At 37.7% G+C, this 24769-nt stretch overlaps 3 protein-coding genes and 1 pseudogene across 4 annotated transcripts; 2 read left to right on the forward strand and 2 right to left on the reverse strand.

Moving 5' to 3' along the window:
• Positions 1-1351: 1351 nt before the first annotated feature.
• LOC149045691 (uncharacterized) lies at positions 1352-13186 on the reverse strand. Its single transcript, XM_089207424.1, has 9 exons — positions 12915-13186; positions 10880-11059; positions 9925-10131; positions 7512-7776; positions 5153-5224; positions 4341-4423; positions 2920-3104; positions 2094-2174; positions 1352-1822 (listed from the first exon to the last, which is right to left on the reverse strand). The coding sequence occupies exons 1-9, from the start codon at positions 12999-13001 to the stop codon at positions 1612-1614; spliced, it is 1371 nt and encodes a 456-aa protein (XP_089063550.1). The 5' UTR covers positions 13002-13186; the 3' UTR covers positions 1352-1611.
• Positions 13187-13239: 53 nt separating this feature from the next.
• On the reverse strand, positions 13240-17785 carry LOC149045692 (uncharacterized). Of its 2 annotated transcripts, none has more exons than XM_089207423.1 (4): positions 17308-17785; positions 15160-15227; positions 14504-14763; positions 13240-13820 (listed from the first exon to the last, which is right to left on the reverse strand). In XM_089207423.1, the coding sequence occupies exons 1-3, from the start codon at positions 17333-17335 to the stop codon at positions 14593-14595; spliced, it is 267 nt and encodes an 88-aa protein (XP_089063549.1). In that variant the 5' UTR covers positions 17336-17785; the 3' UTR covers positions 13240-13820; positions 14504-14592. The 2 variants fall into 2 exon arrangements, with proteins under 2 accessions (XP_089063549.1, XP_089063548.1); XM_089207422.1 differs by lacking the exon at positions 17308-17785 and adding an exon at positions 15637-17056.
• Positions 17786-17908: 123 nt separating this feature from the next.
• On the forward strand, positions 17909-19870 carry LOC149045693 (uncharacterized; annotated as a pseudogene).
• A 140-nt stretch (positions 19871-20010) lies between these two features.
• On the forward strand, positions 20011-21633 carry LOC149045694 (uncharacterized). Its single transcript, XM_089205943.1, has 2 exons — positions 20011-20186; positions 20781-21633. Exons 1-2 carry the CDS (start codon positions 20011-20013, stop codon positions 21448-21450), a joined length of 846 nt encoding a protein of 281 aa, XP_089062069.1. The 3' UTR covers positions 21451-21633.
• The last annotated feature ends 3136 nt before the right edge of the window (positions 21634-24769 follow it).

The raw sequence follows: 24769 nt of genomic DNA on the forward strand, positions 1-24769 counted from the left end.
TAGTTCCTGACTCATGTGTGTCTTTGCCCTTTTTAGCCATGCTCGTTTTGTTTTAAGGTAACATATCTGTGGTTCCTTTTTGATAAGCAAATGCACAATATACTAATGTTAAGGAACATCGTGGTCCATTCTCATAAATAAAGGAAATCTTGAGCTACAAACAACAACAAAACGCTCTGATTGTCTTCTTTACTGCAATTCTCACTTCTCTGAACTTCCAGCACTAAAGAAAGATTCAAATTTAATTTTATGTTATCAACTGAGTTGAGAACGTAAACTGGCTACCGTATGCTAGTTTCCGTTTATTCATAGCAGAAAAATTTACTACTTTGCCGCGAGTGTGTTCCCTAAATTCAGAACTCATTAGCGAGAGCCAATTTGCCGGCACGTCAAAATATGTTAGTGAGTAGAGGTAATCTTTAACTTGGCGAAAAACATAAGCGCAAGGCTGAAAAATACTCGTGAAAATCTTGGCTCGATATCACTTTTTCCTCTGAATGAATTCGATTAGGAACTGAAGAGAAAACACAACTTTAAAATTAATGAAATTTGCTTTGAAACGAGTAGGCTGTGGTGTGCGGAAAAACAGTGTTACCACCGCAAACAGCCAGCTGAATACAAACAATTACCTCCATGCTTCTTTTGAAGTAAAAATGAAAAAATAAGCCACATGAAATATTGGAAAATCACTATAGGAAAAGAAAACAAAATGATATTGACCGAAAACGCTTCAAATTTGTTTTTCTTGAATATAGAAAACCCCCCTTCTGCAGTCGAAAGTCTTACATGGCTAGAGAGACTTAGATATCACCACCTGCTCATTTTGGAAACTAGATTCGTTCTTTGTATGTTCAGTGTGGTGTTCAAGAGGAGAGTTCTCAACGCCTTTAGCGATGAAAGAGTGGTAACTGCTATAAAATAACATGGAGAACCTGACGGAAAATACAAACCAAACAGGAATTGATCAATTTCGTTGCTTCGCGGGCGTATGTGATCGAAGTCTTATTATGTTTGTTTCGTCATTGATCTTATAATTTCCGTTGCAGCCATTGTGGGAAATGGTCTCATTCTTTTCCCTCTCTGCAAGATTTCTTCCCTTCATCAACCATCAAAATGTTTGTTCAGTAATCTTGCATGCACTGATATCATTGTTGGACTCAGTTTCCAGCCGTTTCATCTTGCTTACGTAATTTCCCCTTAACACTCTGCAATTTGTTACCATAGCTCGCTCATCAACCGAACCTTGGGGGTCATTTTCTGTGGCGTGTCTGTTCTCACACTGACTGCAATAAATACAGGCAGACTTTTAGCTGTTTCACTTGGGCTAATATATCGACAAGTAGTAACTCTGTGGCGAGTAAGAGTAACTTTAGTCCTTTGTTGGCTTGTTTACATTACAAGAGGAATAACAAACCATTCCATCCTTTCCATTTATTTGATAATCAGTAACATGGGTGTAACTTTTTCGATGATGACTTCTACTTTCTGCTACATAGCAATTGACATAAAACTCCGCCGTCAACAAGCTCAACTCCAAGCCTAAACTATCATTCCCAAATTGTGTGATACACATACATTTTTCAAAGATAAAAACATAGCAGAATGACGTGCTCATTGTTGAGTTGAATTAACAACTGAAAGATGGAAACTTAAAAGCCGCGCTTCAAAAGATTGCAATATCACTGTCATCATCCGAATCATCATCGCCAGATATCGTGATTTCAATTTCGTCGTCATCATCATCATCGTCATCGTCATCATCATCATTCTCATCATCATCGTCATCGACATAGTCATCTTCCTCGCCACCTTCGTCGGATTCCTACGAGAAAAAAGGCAGTCGTCAAAGAGTCGTTATTTTGTTGACCTACATCAAACACGTGTTGCAATAAGTGACGTGATTTAAAGTTCATCTCTGCTTTAGTGCCAGGGGGGCGCTATAGTCCACAACCTAACAAAGTGCAGGATTTTGTATGCAAATAAGGCAAGAACCAATCACCTAACCGAATTCGCATCCAAGATGGCGGTTTCACTTCTCTTTGATTGGTCCGTTCTTGCGAATATTGATGTGAAAGTCCTCAAGATTCTCATACCTGCTCGTCCTCGTCATCAGCCCTACGCAGCCGCCCAACTTCGTGTACCCGGCAATCGCTTTCGTCGGTGCTCGCCTGATTCTAAAAAAGATCATTACGGGATTTATGATATGAAATAATTCATGTGAACTGTTATGACATGATGACGAGATCTTTGCGGTGATATTTTGTAACTTATGCAATCATGAAATGTTACAAATTTCTTCCTCTACTGGAAATGAAAGGCTAGTTAGTCGCAAGGCTCTCCTCCCCTCCCCCTTCCCCAGCATTTCGTCAAGTTTTCGCACCAGTTGCTGCTACCCATTTTTATTCCTCGGTGGAGAGATGTACTGTGAGAATAACGTATCTTCCCAAAGAACACTTCACAAAGACCTAACCAGGGTCTCAACCCAGACTCCTCGACCCTGATTCCTACGCTTTAATGATTGGGCTTCAGCTCCTCAAATAATTTCACAAAGAGGTTTGGAGGAAAGAAAAAAAACAAAAACAAAAACAAAAACAACATTGAGACTTTGAACAGGAATTGAGCTTGTGACCTCGCGAGATGCCGGATGCAGTGCCCTGGCCGACTGAGATATGTAGTCACTACCCCTTAATGAAAGGTGAATTTGTCGGCTCAGGTCTTACGATCAAGATGAACTGAATTTAATGTTTCATAGAAATCATAAGAGTCCTCTCATCTCTGAAGGAGTGAGAAGAGGGAGAAAAAAAGAGAAGAAAGGAAGGTAAGCAGGAGGAGAGGGAGAGGAAGAGGATGGGAATGAAAGAAAAAGGATGGAAGGGAGGAAAACAAAACAATGCAGAGGTTTCCGATTTAAAAGCTTACCTTACAAAGTTGTTAAACTTGTCAAACTTGTGTATAACCCGTTTGCCTTTGACATCCCATAATACACCGTCGTTCAGTACCAGGTCGTCCGTGGGACTGAAGGAGGCGAGGTTCTTTGAGTAGTTGTTAGTGTTGTTGGAATCGTGCAGAGTTAGTACCCGCTGACCTGTCGCAGTGTCGTAAATCTGATAGTTGAATATAATCGAGTGAATAATATCATCACATTCTAACTGCATTCTAATGCTCGTTGTTATCGAGAAATACAAAGGGTGTTTTAGCAGAGAAGTACCACAAGCAATAAACGACAAAAAAAAAAAAACTGAACCAAATACAAGAAAACATTGGTCAACCCTTACTAAGGTAATCACAAGGCTTTGCTTCCAATTAATTAACGATCTACCGATAGAAATCTCGAGTTCGACGCCTTAAAGTTTGTTTAATTTTTCAAAAGACGCATTTCAACTGAGAGACGTGAAAGAAAAACCGAAGTTGTTTCTAAAGCATATCAAAATAACCAATAAAAAATTATTAAACACAGCCAACAGGCCTCAGAACAAGTAAACTGAGGCGTAGAAAAGTGATCTTGGTCATGAAGTCTGAGCTAAAAATGCTTCTTGAAAGTCCATGTATTCGAGACAAAAAATGATCGCGCACAAACTAAGGCGAAATCAGCGATTCTATCGTCCTTGCTGTCCCGTGTTCACGCTGAAGCAATTTCGCTTATATATTTGCCCTTTTGTAAATGTTCTAAATGAACAGCGACAATTTGTCAAACTAAGGCTGATCGCGATGTATTTAGAAGTGAAAATGTATCATATGTCTTGAACTCACATGTGCAGTAGCGTCGTGTGTGCCAATAATTCTGTGTTCAGATAAATTACTAGACTTTACCCAGGTGTCTTCGCTAAATGTATGTCTGAGCCAAAGACAAACAAATAAAATTACAGGTACATAACATTTTTTATCAAATAGAGAGATAAATGTAACGACGAAATATTACAGTTCGCCTACAGTCACCGTGTTATTAACACCAATCTGATTATAGGATACGAGCCATGATATACACCTAAATTATTTCCCATTTTGCTTGTTTTGATCTTGAGCGTTGATTGCCGCAGGTGCATTAAGTTGAAATCATTACTCGTCTCCTGTAATCTATGAAGTTAGTTTGTCTAAGTGTCTTCTGTAAAAGTTGTAACTCTGAAAGAACAATGTAAAACTTCTTTTTGTATCTCAGCGATCCTCAAGTCAATAAAAATTAATGGTAAAACATAGCGAAGTATGTGTTTGCTTTATGTTTCTGCGACAAACATTGTAGTTTGTTAAAGGTGAGATACAAATATACCAAGCAGAGACACAAACAAGGACGTAACTATCCAATGCACTAGTGGTACGAATCAAACAGGTTTTCAAAGACTTACTTCATTTCGAAAACGTCTCCAAATGACCAAAGAGCACAGGGAGGCGAAGCAGATGAAGATGACGTCAATAAAAGTTCGCGGTCCTAAAAGTTGAAGAATGGAGTACAGAAAGACAATTTCAGTGATAAATGAATTCGTGAGCACAACCTGAAATGGTCACATGAGCCTTAGATAGGTTCATAACGTTGCGAAACGCGCTGCAAAACTCATGAATAAAAGGGGTTGATTGGTTTGAACGAAAGATATGGAAACTAAACAGTTAACATGAAGACTGAATTTGACCGAACGTTAAGTTATTTAAAAGCAATAGCGGAGCTGCCTTGTTTGTGTGGATGTGGACCGAAATCCAACATCGAACCTAACTTGTTACCATTTGACTGTTGTTGGGTCTGGGGGGGAGGGGTGGGTGCACCAAAAAAAAAATTGTTGAAAAACATTAATGAAGCTTTCCACTCTGTTTGAAGTAGAAAGAAACGTATTTTTGACTACATGGGGAGGGAAACTTCCATGTTGTACTCTTACTTTTGAACATTGGCACATGGAAATTGCTCTGTCTGCGCTACAGAGATGATTAAGTCGCCTCTTCCTGCAAAATATACTTTTTTAAAAATAAATTCGTGAAATACAAAAGAACATGAAAATCATGCACTGAGCGGTTTAAATCTAAAAAAGAACAAAAAAAAAAGGAATAGGTGAGATACAGCTGACAACTTAACTTGTCACAATTAACGACTAATTCATTCACATACAACTGTTTCAAGAAAAATTTTGCGTTTGACTTGAAATCAAAATGTGTAGATTGAGTTTTGTACCTTTCCAGTTATTAAGTTGTATTCCTTCAACTCGCCTATTTGTGTTCCAAGTAAAACAGACTTGCCATCGGGCTGAGGAGAAAAAGTAAAAACTTAGGAACTACGTTTACATGACCTCATAAAAGCCATCATTTTTTTTAAACAATAGTTAGGATAATTATTACGAGTAGAAAAAAAAAAAAAGGAAACACAAGATCATAATTTCTATTTTACTAATAATCAGCCAAATGCAAACGACACAAACAAGAGGTTCAAACCGTTTGACTTCTAAGAGTGACCAGCGTCTAATTTCTCTTTACAATATCACTCCTTGAAGCAAACATTAGGATCACGAGAATAAAGAAAATGATCACCAAATAAGAAGCTCTTGATTTTTAACTAAATTCTCCTTGTCAGCACCTTAGGAATTACATAGAGAACAGTATGGAGAATATGCATACTGATGTTAGCATGTCAAGGGTCAAGCCCTGAAGATAGGTTTTTGAGGAGTAAATTTGAGGTCTGAAGAAGTGTCACGGTTCGTTCATCGTAAAAAAAAAAAATTTAAAAAATCGGTTTTCAGTTTCAATTGGTTTTAATCTTGTAAAATTTAAAAAACGATCTCTGGCTAAAACTTTTAAAAATACGAGCTTTCGGCTGTTTGCGCTACAGCCTTCAACGGGTAAAATGATAAAAAGGTAAGAAATACTAGGTGTGAAGTACAAAGTAGGAAATTAAAAATGCTAATAACTAAGAATGTTTGTTAAAAAGAATGTTGTATTGTCCGGGCAAAGGACAGGAATTGTTGTCTGCATTGGGAGTTAACTTGGAATGCCACGCTTCTAGTGTTTTTCTTGTTCTAAAACTGCCTTTGTCAATAATAGATGCATTATCAAAGTCTATTGCGTGATTATTGGCCCAGACGTGATTGGAAATTCTTGAGCCTTTTGCCGCGGTTTTCACATTTCTGAGGTGTTCTTTCTTTCTTGTGTTGAAGGCCCTTGCCAGTCTCACCAATATAACACCATGAACAGTCACCACAAGGAATTTTATAAACAACATTTGTTTGAGATTCCAATAATGGTCGAAATTTTGGGGCCGGGAACTGTTGTTGGAGGGTGATAAGTGGTTTGTTCACCACTGTGATGTCGTGTTTTTTGAGGACACGAGTCAGAGGTTCTGTTACGCCTTTAATGTATGGAAGAGAGGCGAACGACTTGCGTGATTCGGACGCCTCGACCATCTTGAAAAATGTGCCAACAGTGGTGAACAAACCACTTATCACCCTCCAACAACAGTTCCCGGCCCCAAAATTTCGACCATTATTGGAATCTCAAACAAATGTTGTTTATAAAATTCCTTGTGGTGACTGTTCATGGTGTTATATTGGTGAGACTGGCAAGGGCCTTCAACACAAGAAAGAAAGAACACCTCAGAAATGTGAAAACCGCGGCAAAAGGCTCAAGAATTTCCAATCACGTCTGGGCCAATAATCACGCAATAGACTTTGATAATGCATCTATTATTGACAAAGGCAGTTTTAGAACAAGAAAAACACTAGAAGCGTGGCATTCCAAGTTAACTCCCAATGCAGACAACAATTCCTGTCCTTTGCCCGGACAATACAACATTCTTTTTAACAAACATTCTTAGTTATTAGCATTTTTAATTTCCTACTTTGTACTTCACACCTAGTATTTCTTACCTTTTTATCATTTTACCCGTTGAAGGCTGTAGCGCAAACAGCCGAAAGCTCGTATTTTTAAAAGTTTTAGCCAGAGATCGTTTTTTAAATTTTACAAGATGTTTCATCCTGGCTGCGGCCCCTCTATCTTTTCAGGTTTTAATCTTCTTCACTCTTGGGAACCAGTCTTTATTTATCACGGGGGGGGGGGGGTAGGTGAATTCCTGGGGATCCCATGGTTTTCAGGGGGGGAACGGAGGAGGATCAGTCGTCACTAACAGAGCTTAGAGGAGCAACTATAGAATTGACTGCCAATGAGGTGGGATCATTACAATACTACAGACCCTTAAGGGGGGATCAGGTAAATTTTATGGTGAAACAAAAAGAATACTCTGACCCCCGCCCCACTCCTCCAAGAGGAAAAATGACAGGCCCCTTCTTAAGTTTACTTCAACTGCTTTGCGTTTGCCAAACTTAGCCAATCATGATCTTTTCCATCCAACGCAACGCAACGCAATCTTTTATCTTGCGCGAGATAAAAGCGTGATATCCCAAGCGAATAAGAGCTCGGGTAGCCTATCAGAACACAGGATTAGCTTCATCTTGCCCGCGGGCACTCCCAGCTGTATAATATACATGATTGGACAAGCGTGAAAAAAGCACCGCGCTGTGCAATCCGCGCTGTGCAATACTCACTTTGTAACTGGCCGCTGATAAACAGCTGTAGTTTTCCAATGACTTTTCTAATCTTGTTGCTCCTCGATAAATCACGTAACGCTTTACAAGCCAGAGCACGAATACAAGCTGCATCAACCAATGGCGTTTTCACCATCAGTAAGGAGAGCAGAACCTTGATGCCATTACTAGCCCTGACACATCCACACATCCTGGATAAGATGTCGTCGATGCTTTTGAAAGCCGGCTTGGATTTCGGCTGAAATTTTGAAACAGCTCCACTAATCTGCAAACAATGAAGACAAAAGTAATCATCGCGGTGACGCCAAACACTACTCAAGCAGTGGAAAAAAATAAAAAATGAAAAAAGAGTCAGGCCTATATCATAGTTGAACTGAGAACTGGAAAAAAAAGGAACAACGCACTCGGCCTGGTTGCTTAAAGCTTTAAACGCAAAGTACTTTTAAATTCCTAACGTTTTCCTAACGTTTGAGAAGCAATTTTTCCATTAACTTTAATCAGCCTAAGACTGGGAGGAGAACAACGTTGAGGGGGAGAAGGGAAGGGGTTGAGGAACCGTGCAGAGGTAAGCAAAGATTATCGTCTTGACTCCGATATTGACTCAACTTTACGCAACTTTGTCATTATCAAGTCAGTTTCAAAATGAAGAATTTTCGCCTTGCTTGTTTGTTGTTGTTGTTGTTTTGTTGAAGTCTGTTCATCATCTTTGGGATGCAAGGAAAAAATGTTAAATCGTAGCGAACTTGAGCAGTCAGGAATGAAACGCTGAGGAAGACGTCGACTAAAATAATCAATTTTTATTTCTGGTTCGGATCTTGCGAATGGCTGGGTGTGTTTACCGTCTCTTACGGTGCCAGACCACAACCACAGCATAACATATGTGAGCAGGGTTAGGTTCCAAATGGAAATTTTACTCTTATGCCATCAGGGTTTCCGTTCTCAGACAAAGCAAATTTTGGTCATTTCACGTTTCAAGTGCTGTTCTCGTTTTAAGCTGTCGTGGTTTGCCACAGATCCCTAATAAACATAAGAAAACGTATGCATTCTGACACTGTAGAGCCCACAGACAGAAGCGAGTTTACACTAGTTATGGGTAAATCGGCAAGATCCGATTAGAATTCCAGCCGCTTGGGTAGCAAAGATTTTCATACTCGACCACTTCATGAAATATCCAAACAAAAAGTCCACAGAAAGGACATAAGGGCTAATGAACCAGTCTTGAGGCAACAGAGCGATTTGTGCAAGCGAGTCTGTGCTTATGAGTATTGGTTAATGAAATAAAAAAAAAACCAAAACAAAAAAAAACAAGAAACGAACAAACAAACAAATATAAGAAATTACTTGAAATTAGGAGATCCTCGCAGCTAAGAACACTACTGAAACGAGTAGTTGTAAATAGGACCTGAAAAAAATTCAGGTCCGTACGGGATTTGAACCCATGACCTCTGCGATACCGGTGCAGCGCTCTACCAATTGAGCTAACAAGCCAACTGGGAGCTGGTTAATGAATTGGGTACAAATAAACATTCAAGTTAATGAAGATTTTAGATATATGAAAATTTCACATATTTGCACTGCGGTGGGGAGATGAAATTAGATGAAATTAGAAATTAGATGAAATTAAGAAATTAAGAAAGAAATTAAGAAGAAATTAGATGAAATGAAATCTCCTAATTTCATCTCCCCACCGCAGTGCAAATATGTGAAATTTTCATATATCTAAAATCTTCATTCACTTGGATGTTTATTTGTACCCAATTCATTGACCAGCTCCCAGTTGGCTTGTTAGCTCAATTGGTAGAGCGCTGCACCGGTATCGCAGAGGTCATGGGTTCAAATCCCGTACGGGCCTGAATTTTTTTCAGGTCCTATTTACAACTACTCGTTTCAGTAGTGTTCTTAGCTGCGAGGATCTCCTAATTTCATCTCCCCACCGCAGTGCAAAAATGTGAAATTTTCATATATCTAAAATCTTCAAGAAATTACTTCTCCACTCTATTCCTGAGAGCGAAACGTATCTAATGGATTAATATGTATACGTAAACTACGAGAATTATGAATATAATGATACTAATAATAATAATTATGATAATTATAAAAATAACAATAATAATAATAAATAATAATAATAGTAAAACCGAAGAAAATAACAACAACAAAGCAATGTAAGTAAGTGTTACGGTGCCCATTGGGGGGTTTCATAACGTACGAGCCGTCGTTAACCATCAAATACTGTGCCCCATTACTGCGAAAAAAAAAAAAACCCTTTGCCGATGTTAAGTTCATTTCCAACCTCTCTGAACTAAAGCAGCCAAGCGGGTGTCGTCCTTTTAAATAACATAACATATTGAATTTGCTCATCTGACAATATACAATTTTCTCCTAAAATTAAGGAGTAAGCTTGAAAATTCACCTTATACGCTGGAACTGGAACAGGTGGTGTTCCACCCTCGTTCCTTGCCATAGATCTCCTCAGCGCATCTGCCCTGATGTGAAGATGGGCATTAAAGTATCTCCGTAGAGCCATGCAAGTGTGATTTGCTGTCTGCCGGCTGCCAAACACCTCATCATTACTCAGTAGTTCTGCCTCGTCGGGACGACGGACTGAAAGTGTACTTAGCTGCCACAACATGGTTAAACAAAAAAAGATTCTTTTAGAATGGTTTGCAGCCAGTAATATTCGTTGTTTTCAAGATGCAAACGCGAGTGGAATAGGACCGTAAAATGGCTTGAAAAAATTTAAACGAGTCTGCGCAGTCTGGAAAATGCAAACACGACGTGTACTAAATACTTGTTAATTCATAGCGGTCGGCATGTCTCTAAACTACTTTTCAAAAGTAACAAACCGTGATTTACTGAAGTGGAGGTTGCTGGCTAGTAGCGGATATTCACTGAGTCTCGAAGCCGCGAGGTGAATATCCACCGCCAGCCATCGACACTGAGGTGAATAGTTATAGTATATACTTAAACAGAAAGATGATATAGCAAAAAGGGATGATTCTAACTATTTATTACCCCGATGATTGCAATATTTCCGCGCGCAAATCACGCGCGAGTTACTCGGAGGTGAACAGCAACGGATATTCGGAGTTTGAGTAGCCAATCAGAATGGGCCTTCAACGTTATCCACTATTTTATTAATTAAATAAACGCATTTTACATTAGTTATTCTTTTATTTCTTTACGTATTGCAAAATATTTCGAAGGAGTGTTATTAAGAGAAATTGCTATTCCTACGAGAACGGAAAAGTCAAAGAACAAATAGACCTTGTGGTGTGATCCTACTCCAGACGATTGAACTACACGATCCACGTTTCTCAGGGGTCCAAACCGCGTTGTGTAATTAATAAATAAAACTGACTAATTACCTGGTTCACAAGCTTCCGCAGACCATCATTACTGTCGAACAATTCCAGCACTGCTCGAAATGAACACGTGAGCGAGAAAAAGAGAGGTGCGTGACACCTGCCAGAGTCGTGAGAACATTCTAGAAGCCACAAAGCATACTTGACCAGGTCATTCAGCACAGGGTTTGGTAGGAGGGACACCTGAAACAAGTTACTTGAAACAGTTAAGGAGGTTCTGTCGACATATTCTGTTTGTTAATTTCATGATTCTCTGGCCCATATAGAAAAAAGAGCACCAAGAATTTAATTATTCGAAGTTTTTTTGTGGAATTAATGGTAGTTGCGATTCTATTTATCCATTTAACCAGTTTTTCTTTTATTCCTTTTTTTATCTCTCTTCATGCAGCAATAAGTGCCGTGAAGTTTTTTTACCTGAAGGTTATACGTTATACATAAATAAGCTTTTTCTGGGGGGGGGGGGGGAAGGGAGAGGGAGATTGATGAAAAATAAGCAGAGATGTGTTATTCATTGTTATTTCATGTTTAACGGAATGATACTGGTTACCTCTTTCTTTTAGAAAGTACTGGTCTGCTCATAACTCACAGATCACTGCTAAGTTAAATCTGCACTAAATAACGTATTTCTTTCAACTACAAATCCGAAAACCTAAAAACATTTTTTTAAAATGGAAAAATGTCTTACCCTCTCCATGGCGTCCTCATTGTAAGCGAGATAATATAAACACATAGAACATCCTGTAGCAGCCACTGATGGGCGTGGCCCTTCTAGTAACCGCTGGACTCCGTTATGAGTCACAAATTCTGTGGCAAACTTTTTGTGGCAAACTTTTTATGACAAAGAAAGGATGCCAAATACTAAAAAGACAATAAAAGGAAATAGCTTTTAAATTTTGGGGCTTTTTTTGGCAGATCTCAGTCGGTACAATGCATTATTGCATTAACCTTTAACTTCCACGAGTGACCAAGAGAGAATTTCTCCTTACAATATCAATACAAAATCAACCAGATAAGTAATGAAAATAAAGAAAATTATCAATTCGGGTAGGATTAGCTGATCCAATACTAAATTATCCGAACTAACATTAAAAGTATTCTATGGTTGACAGTAAGGAAAATTACAAATTTGATCTGGGAGTTGAAGAGTTAAAGTAGTTATTTTCAAGAGGGATGAATGTGGTAGAATGTCTAAAGGTTCATTTACACATAAGACAGAGTTGGAGTTGAATTGTTCATTAGTCGTAAGAATACCGGCGAACCAGAGAAAATCGAGAGTCGGAGTCGTAAGTGGAGCCCAAAGCTTGACGAAATCGGAGTCGGAATATTCCGAACAATATCTTTTCTTCCGTTTCCGCCAATAACTCCAACGCTTATGATCCAGTGAAAACTAGATCGTTGGAATCACAGGCAATGCCAGTTCTTAGCTGAGCTAACCGACGGCTCACAACTCCAGCAATTCGTTTTTCACATATCACTTGCGAAGGAGTCATGAGTGGCATCAGTATTTTGCTTCTGATTGGTTTGATTTCACAAGGTCATATCGCTCTGCTCTTTTTATTCCTTTAGAAGTCGATCCAAGTTGATAATGAAGGAGAGACAAATTTGTTTGTTTGTGAAGTCTCTTCGAAAATTCAACATCCGTTTTCAACGCTTAGCCGATTGTTCTGCACTGCAAAAAAATATTTGAGGGATAAAAAGCAGAAGAATACGTCCTCAATTTGTATCTAATATATACACGTATATTTTGTCTTTAAAGATGATCAGTTCCTAAAAGCACACAGTTTTTCTCAAGCTTTACTCTCCGAAAATTCTCTCTAAACAAAATAGACGTTCACCGAAAAAAAAGTACGAGCATATTTTTAAACTAAATAGAGATTACTGTTCAATAGTCGGTCCTCACTCAAATTTGTTAAGTTTCTAAATTATCCTTACAGATTGAGTATACGTTTCTCACAAGCTTCCCACCAACTTTAATAGGGGGAGTCTTACTGTTCTTCACGTTACATCAAATGCTCAAGTGCCTAATTACAGCACATACCTCTTGATATTCTCCCAAGGGAGTCAGATACTGCAGAATTAGTCTCTGCTGCATGCCAAGAGTCAGGGGGGAGAGGGAAAAGGACATAGGGACTATGTGGTACCCTCCCTTAGGTGCACAAATAACATTTCCAGTGGAACAGAATCCCTTGCTTGTTTTAATTAACAATGGATGTTTTGCTTGTAGACAACTTTTACCTGAAACAAAAAGAAAATATTTATTAATATTAAGGAAACTGAGCTGGCTTGTGCAGGGCAAATCTACTTGGAGTACTTCCTTCCTGGCACTCCCCACCTCCCTCACCCCACCCCCCCCCCCCCTTGACACAAGAGAAGAAAAACAAATGATAATAAGCAAAAATACTGAAGTGCTTGAGGAAGGACACTTCTCAATCCATGTTATTGTGACCACCTAGATATACTATCAAATCCCTCTAGTTCAAAATTGAAAGCTAACCTTGTTTCCCTTAAACTCCCAGAAGTGATCAACATGTAACTTCTCTCTATAATGTACATATGTAATTTACTTAACAGCTATTGAGAATACACAAACTTATCAAGCAGAGGTTGTTATCTTGATCTAAATACCAAATTCTCATAACTAATTTACATAGAAAGATGTAGCAACTATAGGGGAGAATAAACAATCTGATTTTGGGAGTCAAAGGGTCAAAAAAAAAAACATAAAGTGCAGCTTTCCAACATTTTTCACAAGAGTGGAATTTTGAGGCAAAAAAAAAATAAACTCGACCTCTCAAAGACCCCATTTGCACTTACTAGTATCTATTCCATTGAAAGCTTCAAGGACCCCATCCAAAAGATCTCACTTTTGTGGAACTTATTCATCACATAATCCTTGCAGTGCTCTCAATAAGATTTGAAGAAGGTGGCTGCCTTGGTAAGGCACCTGCCAGAGAATTTCCCTCTTGTAATCCCATTACTTCCATTCGGAATAAACTGGCTTAAAACAGAGTTTTTGGTGCCAAACTTTCACAGATGATCATTAAATATTTTTGTTCTTGATAACAATTGTTTAACTGATTGTTTTATTCCTGATCAAAATTTTCCATTCCCTGACATGCAGGCCTACTCCCTGAGTTTCACACAAAAAGTCCTCTGAAAGGATATAAGGTAAATGTTTACCAAAATTTGAGTCAGTCTGCTGTTGGAAACTTAAAATATTTTTTTTTTGGCTGGAAATGTATGAAATGTATGCTACAATATACGATAAGAAAATACCAATCATTTTATTAAAACTCATTTATAAAGGTAAAAGTTGACTGAAAGAACTCTAGAAGATCTCAAGGTGTTTTAGGTCTCACATCGTGAGTTTGCATGAAAGCTCCCAGAGTATAACTACCAATTCACTACAGAATACCCACTGGAGCTCCTACTGGTGCTGGGTCTTACTGAAAGCACTGCCTTGGCTGTCAAAGTGAAAACCCAAAGGAGAATAATTGAGCCTTCAAGTTGCAAACCAGTAATACCACTCAGTTTGAAAAGACACTTAAATCAACTTAAAGTTGTTAGAAGATTCAACTCACTGGCAGAGGGGCAATCTGAGTTACAATACTCAAAAAGTGAACTAACCCTTTCCATTGTCTATTTACTTCTTCCACTTCTCCATTACACAAACCAGATGTTTCACCATTCTGTGGCACTGTGCATGATGGTCCTGGCTAGGAAAGATTCACTTTCTTTACTTTGTTACTCACAATGTTACTGTTTTTGCTCTTGTTCCTGTTTGTCTTTGCCTTCAGGATAATCCTATTTAGCAGGTCTGTCAGAAGGGACTGTGTAAGGTCTGAGAAGTCCTTTAAAATGTGTAGCTGCCACAGCATACAAGGAACCTTAACATGTGAAATTTAACATTTAATCCTCAGCATATAGTTTAAAAAAGGTGTTCCAAACAAAAAATGCCATGAGTGACAAAAGACAATTCCTGAGAAGTGTAAGCTCAACTATACACTCTGACTTTTGGAAAACAAATGCTGTTAAACACAAAGCTAAGGTGTAATATTTTAAAAACCCCTTTTCACCCTAACATCAGTATGCATATTCTCCATACTGTTCTATATACATTTCTTTAGTTGTTGACTTGGAGAATTTATTTAACAAGATGTCAAAAGCTTCTTTATTTGGTGATCATTTCCTTTGTTCTCATAGCTTTTATGTTTGATTCAGGGGAGATATTGTAAGGAGAAATTAGGTGCTGGTCACTCTTTAAAGTTGCTATACTGACTTACCAAGGTAGAGTTTTCTTCTCTGAATACTGCAGCAATATCCTGGCTCTCCATGGCAAATGCTAAAAGACCTGTTAATAAAATAATTATCAAAGTTTCTATTACTTGTTACTTGAAATTAAAAACAAATTCAATATGCAACTGCAGAAATACACATTAAAAATGAACAAAAAGGAATATTAGAATCCTCAATGAAACAATGACTATCTATATCTTAACCTTGTACACTACCTTGGATCACCTAACTAAAACAACCTTCTACTTACACCCAGTTAATAAACATGTACACAAAATTGAGTTAATTCAGAAGCTGAAGCTGTACAAGAATTAGATAAATCTAATTTTCCCCAGGAGGCCACTTGATGCTAAATATTTTGTCAACTAAATTTTCTTTTTTTCTCTTTTTCAGGTATGGTGACCAAAATGTTCAAAGCCTGAAGTACTGTGTAAAGTAAGACCAGTACACTATGATATAAATACCTGTAGCATATGATCTTAGGGGTTCTAAGGCTTCTCTGGCCCACTTGCATAATTTGTTGATAGGAAATATGTAGAGAAAGATGTTTATTGTCTCATCACAAGTGTAGGACAAGAAAAGAATTCTGAGTCCCCATGAGGAATTGAACCTCAGACCTTCAGATTCCACACTCCAATGCTCTACCACTGAGCCAGAGAGACTCCACAGTGAGTGAGGTCTATTACAAAGTTCATGTGACATGCATCCTGCATAGTGTCCTGCATAGCATCATGCTTATAAATAGAATGAGAGATGGTAAGTTTTGAACTCAGTAAAGAAATAAAGAAAGATGTTTTCATCTTGTCACATGTGTAGGACCAGGGAAAAAATTCTGAGTCATATTCTGTTTACAAACATGATGCTAACAACATTGCTGATCCCAGCAGTATGCAGGACAAGTGTCACTGAACTTTGTAATAAACCTCACTCACCATAGAGTCTCTGTGGCTCACTGGTAGAGTATCAGACCCCAGAATCCCAAGATCTAAGGTTTGATTCAACGTGGGGACTCAGATCAGAATTTTTTCTTTGTTGTGACAAGACAAAAAACATCTTTCTCTATTTCTTTACCAAGCTCAAAACTTACCATCTCTCTCACTCTACTAAAGAAATATGTATTTATTAATTAAGGCAAAATGAAAGTGAATCTGAAAAGTTTGCATTTTTTTAAAAGTGTTTTCCACTGAAGTGAGGTGACTGAGAGCAACAAATAAAATCTCTTTTTTTTTTCTTTTTCATAACGTAACTAAAAGAAATTCCTATAATTTTTTTCATCCATAATTTGATAAAGTAGAAATTGTGCAAGTTAATATTAAGTATTTATTTTTTTCTAAAAAGGAAGGGAGTGCCATGCCACAGAAACTGGACACAATTTCTGGACTTTAACATGAAACTCAAGCTGACAAAAAAATGTCACATCTTAAGATTATTAACACTTTAACTCCCACAAGTGATTAACAAGTAACTTCTCCCTATAATATTCATACATTATCCAGCAAAAAGGTAATGAGAATAGTCAGACTTATCAGGAAGAAGCTGTCATCTTGATCTAATATCTTGTAAATATGTAAGAAAATAAAAAAATAAAAGTGTGAAAAGTGTGAAACACCAAATTCTCATAACTAATTTACAAGGAAATGTGTAGCAGCTAGAGGAGAGAATTTAAATCAGATCTTGAGAGTTGAAGGATTTAGAATACCTTACTAAATTTACCATATCTTGAAAAACTACAGCACTTTCCAGCCCAGGCATGGCATTTAACAACACTCTGGCTGCAGTGCAGTTCAGATCAAACTGTTCCACAGTGCTCATGATGTAGGAGTTCATTAGTTTGTCCATAAATTAATCATTTCGGAACAGTGCCTTTCCATGCTATGTTTCATTCATTCTGAGAGGGGGAAAAGGATATTTTTTGGGTGTGTAATTACAGCCACGTGCCAATCCAACAACAGTTTTGTCACAAGCAGGGTAAAATTTCCGCACCGCCCCATCCTACATTATGCATTCAGTTCTTGGATAGAGAAAACAATGACAAAAACAACACATTGCCATTGGGGAAACAGATTTGTTTTACGATAGTAGGGGGCTGTGCGAAAATTTTAGCAAAAATACTACTACTATTACACTTCACCAACCTTTGCAGTGTTTTAACGGGTGATACATTATCTTGATCTTCCTTTCGCCAAGTATCCAAAGGATTACTGAGTTCAGAGGTGCTATCCAATGCAGCCGTGGCCAAAACAAATAGACAGTTTACCACAACGAATCCATAACGTGTAGAGTTTCGAAGATTGAAAAGCCCGCCATTTTTGATCCGAAAGATATAATAATACAGGATTACATGGTCTTCCTCTTCGAAAGTGATCTCGCTTTTGTCGGCATTATTACTCTGATATTACTGCAAGTGATTTTGTTGACTGTATCAAGGTCAGATGTAATTCCAGTGTGTAAACTATATTTACGATGATTAGTCACATGGCGAGTTCCAACACAAGACGCGCTAAGTCCCAGGCTATTATCTAAATTTATCAAATTTTGATAAGCTGTAAAACGCGCGACCAGCTAATTCATATACGAAAAGATCTCGGATTTACTCTTGACGTTTCACTGCGGATTCCATTTGGTGACAAGATACACGAGGTATGCACGGAGGGGTAATACTTTCGGCCTGTAATACTTTCGGCCTGTAATACTTTCGGCCTGTAAAACTTTCGGCCTGCAATACTTTCGGCCTGTAATACTTTCGGGTGCAAACTTCGTTCCTCAGGGAATAATCTATCCAATCGGATACGAGGAAAGGACAAAGGAAAGAGGTCGTGGCAAACTACCGATTTCCGGGAAGACTCGGAACCAATCAAATCTGAGAAAAGGATAACGTCAAATCCGTCAAACCATGTGATTTCGAAAAACGTTTGGGTTGCGTCGTATCGTCCTGATTTCGTTCGTCAAGCCAGGTTGTATTATTGCTTGCAAGGTGAGTGATCTTTTCGCTTTTCATATTTGTAATGGATTTCTTAAAAGGTGTTTTCTCATTTTGCCACAGCATTCGCACTGGGTGTCATTCCGGCCGACTGAAAGGTTTTGAAAGATGCTTTGAATTCGTAAATCGACTGAAGCTTTCTCAGCGCCAACACGATCACCGCCCGGCCATTTTGCAAGTGCTCAGGACGCAAAATAAGCTTTATGAGCCCCATTTGGGGAATGCAAAGTTCCTTCGGGGAACAATTGAGCCCCATTTGGGGAATGCAAAGTCCCTTCGGGGAACAATTGAGCCCCATTTGGGGAATGAAAAGCCCGTTAAGGGAATTATTAAGCCTCACTTGGGGATTACAAAGCCCAATGCGGGATATGATATGCCCTGTTTACGAAATGGATTTGGCAGAAGATACATGTATTTCACTACACACGTGAAAACATCTATCACTAGACAAACATGTGCGAAAGCTGTGGCGATTTTATACAGAAGAGAGAAACCTAGCACTAGTATTCTTCATGATAATTACTATCTAAGCATCGCTATGAACAGATCTTTGCATACAGTTGTAAGGTTTGATGTGGGAGTTTCCATCGTTGGCATAGCGCCATCATTCAGAGAATTCCATGAACACTCCCCGCTGAAACGTTCCAAGTCAGTCAAAGAAGTGAAACGACGTAGAGACCGAGAACCGTCTAGGATTCCGGTAAAAAAGATAATAAATACTATGAAAAAAGAGAAAAGTCAGATGCAAGCTTAAGTTCATTCTTAAGAAGTACACCCCTAAATCTTCACGATTATACAGCTTCGCGACTGACTTTAAATTATGGTATGTAAGGTATTAACACAGATGCAAATGTTTTTTTACTCATTTTGCCGCTTTTAATAGACTGACAACAAAGAAGCTGTCACAAAAAAGAAAGCAAACTAGTTGCTGTTGTTCACATAAAATTCAAAACTTAACTTAAGTCACCAAAAGATATTCCGTATCAAGAATAAACCTTTTGAGGTCAGGTGATGTTGAATTAAATCCAGGCCCAGATCAAAATGTGGACAACCAGACCAGACTGTCAGAAGACTCCACAACATTGCTTAACTTTCGATTAGGACAGTTAGGATTGAGAGCTCTTGATGTGGGTGGTGCAGGCGACTGCTTTTTCAGGGCAGTATCACATCAATTGTATGGTAATCCCAATAGTCACTTTCTCATCAGACAAGCTGCTGTTCACTATCTTAGGCATAACCCTGAACGTTTCATTGAAAGTAATACTCAGAATTCATGGAATGGTTACTTAACAATTATGTCAATGCAAGGTACGTGGTGTGATGCACTAACTGTACAAGCAGTTGCAGAATCACTAAATATACAAATTTATATTATAGAATCAAATGTAAATTTTGGACAGGTAACTTTGATACAGCCACATCATCCATCACAGCAGCAACCAAGAACAATATATATAGGTCATGTTGATGAAATACATTATGTATCAACAGTACCAAATAGCTCTTGCTCAGGAAATGAGCACTGTAACAATAAGTATTATAATATCAATAATTTCACCAAACAAAATGTTCTTTCTGAACAAGTACTAAATAGTAGTCGAAAAAGAAAATACAATTCTGATCTGAAGAATATTAGGATAAGCACTGAGAGCAGTAAAAACAATGAAAAGCAAAGTTCAGCAACTAAACAAAATAAAATGAATGAGCAGAAAAAGAAATGGAATTCTTACATGAGCAATTACAGGCATACCAGAAGGGCTAATAAAAAAATCAAGGTAATCAAAGAAACAATGAAACGCACAATTCAGTGACTAAACAGAATAAAACTGATGAGCAGAAAAAGAAATGGAATTCTTACATGAACAATTACAGGCATACCAGAAGAGCTAGTAAAAAATATCAAGGGAATCAAAGAAACAATCAAATACACGGTTCAGTGACTAAACAGAATACAACTGATGAGCAGAAAAATAAATGGAATGCTTACATGAAAAATTACAAGCGTACCAGAAGGGCTAGTAAACAGAATCAAAGGTATGAATGTGACAATGTAAGGCAAATTTCAACCACTAAACGGAATGAAAAAACTCAATGTCAAAAACCAAAAAGGCAAAATAGCATTGCTGCCTTAATTTCAAGGTTTCATAACATTGTTTCCCAGGGCCCATTATATATTTGTAGTTGTTGTGATCAGCTGTGGTATAAACGCAGTGTTTTTCCAGCTGCTAAAATAAGAAATTCTAACCCTGCTGCTGAAAAATATCTTTTAAACTCGAAAAGTGTTAACAATAAAGAGTGGCTGTGTAGAACATGTCATAAGTACTTGGCAAAGGATAAAATTCCACCTGTGGCTGTCTTCAGTGGAATGAAATTCCCCAAAAAACCAGAGTTTTTTGACCTCAATGAATTGGAATGTAGGCTTACAGCTCCAAGACTTGCTTTTCAAAAATTAATGCAAGCTCCAAGAGGAAGGCAGCTTAAAATACATGGAAAGGTTGTAAATGTGCCAGCAGAAGTGTCTGATACTGTCAATATGTTACCAAGGTTACCTAATGATACTGGCACAGTTAAAGTCAATTTAAAGAGAAAATTGCAATAGAAAAGTTCAGCATTGTCTCTCAATATTAGACCACATAAAGTTGTTCAAGCAGCCAATTGGCTAATCAACAACAGCAGCCTCTACAGACAGGAAGGAATAACACTAAACGAAGGTTGGGGAGTGCAGTATACTGCAAACTGTTTATTAGATAGTACTAATACTGAAAATCAAAGTGAACAATTACATGAAATAGAAAAGAGCAGTGGTTCCAATAAGCAAGATGGAAATGACAGTAATGATAGTGATGATCAGTGGACTGAAGATGAAGCAGAAACACCTGCTGGTGTTACTGACACCATGTTGACCAACACACATTATTTTGAAGACAGTCAGCCTCAGCGTATTTTAAATGTTGCACCAGGAGAGGGAAACAAACCCTTAAGTATATTCAGAGATCAATATTCTGAAGAGTTAGCATATCCTGGTATATTCCTTGGTCAAAGTCGACCAGAAAATAAAGATAGACTAGCTAATGTTCATTATAGCGACATTTGTAAATCTGAACTAAGACGATCAGATAGGAGAGCTGCTATGTGTGTTGAAAATATATTCTTCAAAACAAAAAAGCTTCAAATGAAAATTCTCTTAGGAAAATCACAAGTTGCACTTAGGAAGTGCAAAGGAAATAGCAAATCTTTAAATGCTGGACAGTTGAAATGTGAAGGAGCAATTGAGCGCTTGATTCATCTTGATGAATGATTCCAATTTTTGAAAGCATTGAGAGGTAGCCCACCATATTTTGAAAAAGCTAAGAAAGACTTGTTTGCAATGATAAGACAATTAGGACCAGCTTCTATATTTTGTAGCTTTTCTTCAGCAGAAACACAGTGGATACATTTCCTACGAATACTTGGTCAGGTAGTAGATCACAAAGACTACACTACCACTGAGCTTGAAAATATGACCTGGGATGAGAAATATAGGTTAATTCAAAGTGACCCAGTAACATGTGCCAGACATTTTGATTATCAAATAAGTCAAATTCTCACAAACTTTCTTTTCGATAAAGCTAAACCATTAGGGAAAATTTCTGACTGGTTCTACAGAGTAGAATACCAGCAGCGGGGTTCACCCCACATACACATGCTTATATGGCTTGAAAGTGCACCAGTGTTTGGAGTTGATGATGATGCTGTTGTTACAGATTTCATTGATGAGATAATTAGTTGTCAGTGGCCAATTGCTAATACAGAATTATATCAACTTGTGAAGAGACAAATTCACAGACATTGTAACACTTGTAGGAAGAAATCAAAGAATGAATGTCGATTTCCCTGGTGAAAATCTTTCAAGGATCTTTAAGGATCTTACAAGATCTTCATGAGGACCTTTGAGGATCCTCTTGAGGATCTTCATGAGGATCTTCAAAATTCTTGTTAAGATCTTCAAGGATCCTTCATTTTCTTGCCAAGATCTTCAAGGATCTTTCATTTTCTTGCCAAGATCTTCAAGGATCTTTCATTTTCTTGCCAAGATCTTCAAGGATCCTTCATTTTCTTGCCAAGATCTTCAAGGATCTTTCATTTTCTTGCCAAGATCTTCAAGGATCTTTCATTTTCTTGCCAAGATCTTCAAGGATCCTTCATTTTCTTGCCAAGATCTTCAAGGATCTTTCATTTTCTTGCCAAGATCTTCAAGGATCCTTCATTTTCTTGCCAAGATCTTCAAGGATCTTTCATTTTCTTGCCAAGATCTTCAAGGATCCTTCATTTTCTTGCCAAGATCTTCAAGGATCTTTCATTTTCTTGCCAAGATCTTTGAGGATCTTTGACTATCTTGACAAGATCTTTAAGGATCTTTCATTTTCCTGTCAAGATCTTGTCTGGATCTTCAAAGATCTTTACATGAACTTTGAAGATCCTTTAAAGATCTTTGAAAATTCTTTGAGGATCTTCCAAATTCTTGTTAAGATCTTTGAGGATCTCGCATTTTCTTGCCAAGATCTTCAAGGATCTTGTTGAAAATTTTGAAGATCCTTAAAGATCTTGGAAAGAAAATAAAAAACCCTTAAAGATCTTGGCAATAAATTGAAAGATCTTTGAAGATCTTGGCATAAAAAAGAAAGATCCTTGAAGATTTTGACAGCCAAATTAAAGATCTTTGCAAGAGATTTGAAGATCCTTAAAGATCTTGACAAGAATGTCAGTGAACCTTGAAGATCCTGGCAAGGAAATGGAAGATCGTTGAAGATCTTAGCAAGAATGTTATAGAACCTTCGAAATTTTGACAAGAAAATAAGCATACTTAAATCCTCATACTAAGTTAAAAAGAAAAATTGAACCAAACATAAAAAAATGAAGATAAAACTTTTTTTTTATTGCTAAACGAGAATTACCCATCCTCTTCTAGTTGGACTACTTCTACACTATTTCTGTTCAGACTTTAGGTTAGTACTAAGATTTTCATTTTCCAAAAAATCTGGCAACAGTCCAGCTCAAAGATAAGAAGACCAAAATATATGTGTTAAACTTGACTATGACCAGACTCAGACTACTCTTACAGAGGGGGTAAACATGAAAAAAAGGCAAACAAGAGTACTTCAATGACTATATCTCTGAACCATATTAACCTATATACCAAAGGAAAGCTTAGGAATCACACATACTGAATATCACTAATATGTTGCCCTAAACTAATTTGTTATTTGACATCAGATCAATTTGTCCACCATATGGTGTGAAAAACCTAGGTGAACTTGAGAAAAGATAACTGCACAAAGATTGCATGAAATCAAGTGTTTTTAGTGTCAAAACAAAGTACTAGGGTCGTTCTTTTGGATGAGCTGAGCTGAACTTTTGGAGTCGTTTATATTATGGGCACAATGCCCGTTCAAAGTTCACCGAGATTATTAGGTGAGTTATTCCACAACATCTTACTTAAAATTCAGCTTATAGAGAAACTGTTAGCTTATCCAACTCAACTCAGTAAGAGGATACAGCCCTGAAAACTTCAGATTAATTGAACTAATACATCCTGAGGTACAAAATAAGTGTTTTCGGGAATTCATATGACAACCTCTAAAAGAGCTTTTTAAGTTGGTTACACAGAACCAAGTAAATTCACACCTTCTTCAGAAACATGTCCTTCAGTGAGCGTCGAGGAGAATCTCTCTAGATCGATAAGCCTGTATCCTTGTCCCTGTAACACATCATTTGCATCCTCACTCTCCAAGAGCTCAGAGTAAGAATCATTGGGCGAGGATGGCATCTTCATTTTCTTTCCAGAAGTACCAATGAATTTTTTTCATTCAGCCCCAGAGTCAGAGCAATCGCGAGACCTTCTTGGAGTTTGATTGACGATTTCGGTTGTTTCTGTCTCTCTTTTCGCTTGTTTCTGAACTCCAGAAAACGCCTTTCCTTTACCTTTATTTCTGTGTACATTTTCCCTTTAGTTCCGACCATTGTCGATGATATTTGCCGTAACAACGAGCTTCTTATGTTTTTATGCGACCGTTAAAAATCTCGGCGCGTATAAATTCCTATCCCATAATGCAAAACCCTCTTTGTTGTCATGTAAGTAGTCAAAGTTTCCCGAAAGCCTCGAGCATGGCGTTGCCATGCGGTAACCTTCATTACACTCATTGCACAATAATTTCCTGCGAAAATTCCTTGTTGTGTTTAAATTATAAACAGTGAGCCCTCAATTTACAATTTTGTTATGTTTGAAATTACTTGAGGATTTCAAACGAACCTAATTCATAATGCAGAGATGTGGTAGAGATCTTGACAAAGTTGCCTTTGAGATCCACATCAAATTCAAAAAGGATCCTTACAAAGAGCTGTGCAATATCATGAAATGAATCTTTTAAAGATATTTGGAAGATCCTTTTCAATTCCTTGAGGATCTTAAAGGATTTTAGAACAGATCATGCAAAGATCTTGACTAGGATCCTTGTAACTCCTAATCAAATTCTTAAGGATCTTAGCAAAGATCTTAGCAGGATCCCTAAAAGGTTCTTTTGAGGGTCTTTAAAAGATCCTCATTAAATCCTTGAGGATCCTGAAGGATCCTTGAAAAG

Source organism: Pocillopora damicornis, chromosome 5, assembly GCF_964200805.1.
Source record: "Pocillopora damicornis chromosome 5, jaPocDami1.2, whole genome shotgun sequence".
Lineage (NCBI taxonomy): Eukaryota > Metazoa > Cnidaria > Anthozoa > Scleractinia > Pocilloporidae > Pocillopora > Pocillopora damicornis.

What these genes read in the sequence shown, in the direction of transcription:
- LOC149045691 (XM_089207424.1), bottom strand. Translation starts at nt 13,001, where the DNA reads ATGTCCTTTTCCCTCTCCCCCCTGACTCTTGGCATGCAGCAGAGACTA. An exon ending in ACAACTTAATAACTGGAAAG is followed by an intron (nt 4,424 to 5,152) that starts GTACAAAACTCA and finishes TTCAACTTTTAG; the next exon opens with GACCGCGAACTTTTATTGAC. An exon ending in GGAGACGTTTTCGAAATGAA is followed by an intron (nt 3,105 to 4,340) that starts GTAAGTCTTTGA and finishes TTCAACTATCAG; the next exon opens with ATTTACGACACTGCGACAGG.
- LOC149045692 (XM_089207422.1), bottom strand. Translation starts at nt 15,874, where the DNA reads ATGTCACATGAACTTTGTAATAGACCTCACTCACTGTGGAGTCTCTCT. An exon ending in CCTAAGATCATATGCTACAG is followed by an intron (nt 15,228 to 15,636) that starts GTATTTATATCA and finishes TTTTATTAACAG; the next exon opens with GTCTTTTAGCATTTGCCATG. An exon ending in GAGAAGAAAACTCTACCTTG is followed by an intron (nt 14,764 to 15,159) that starts GTAAGTCAGTAT and finishes TCACATGTTAAG; the next exon opens with GTTCCTTGTATGCTGTGGCA.
- LOC149045694 (XM_089205943.1), top strand. Translation starts at nt 20,011, where the DNA reads ATGAACAATTACAGGCATACCAGAAGAGCTAGTAAAAAATATCAAGGG. An exon ending in GCTAGTAAACAGAATCAAAG is followed by an intron (nt 20,187 to 20,780) that starts GTATGAATGTGA and finishes TCTCAATATTAG; the next exon opens with ACCACATAAAGTTGTTCAAG.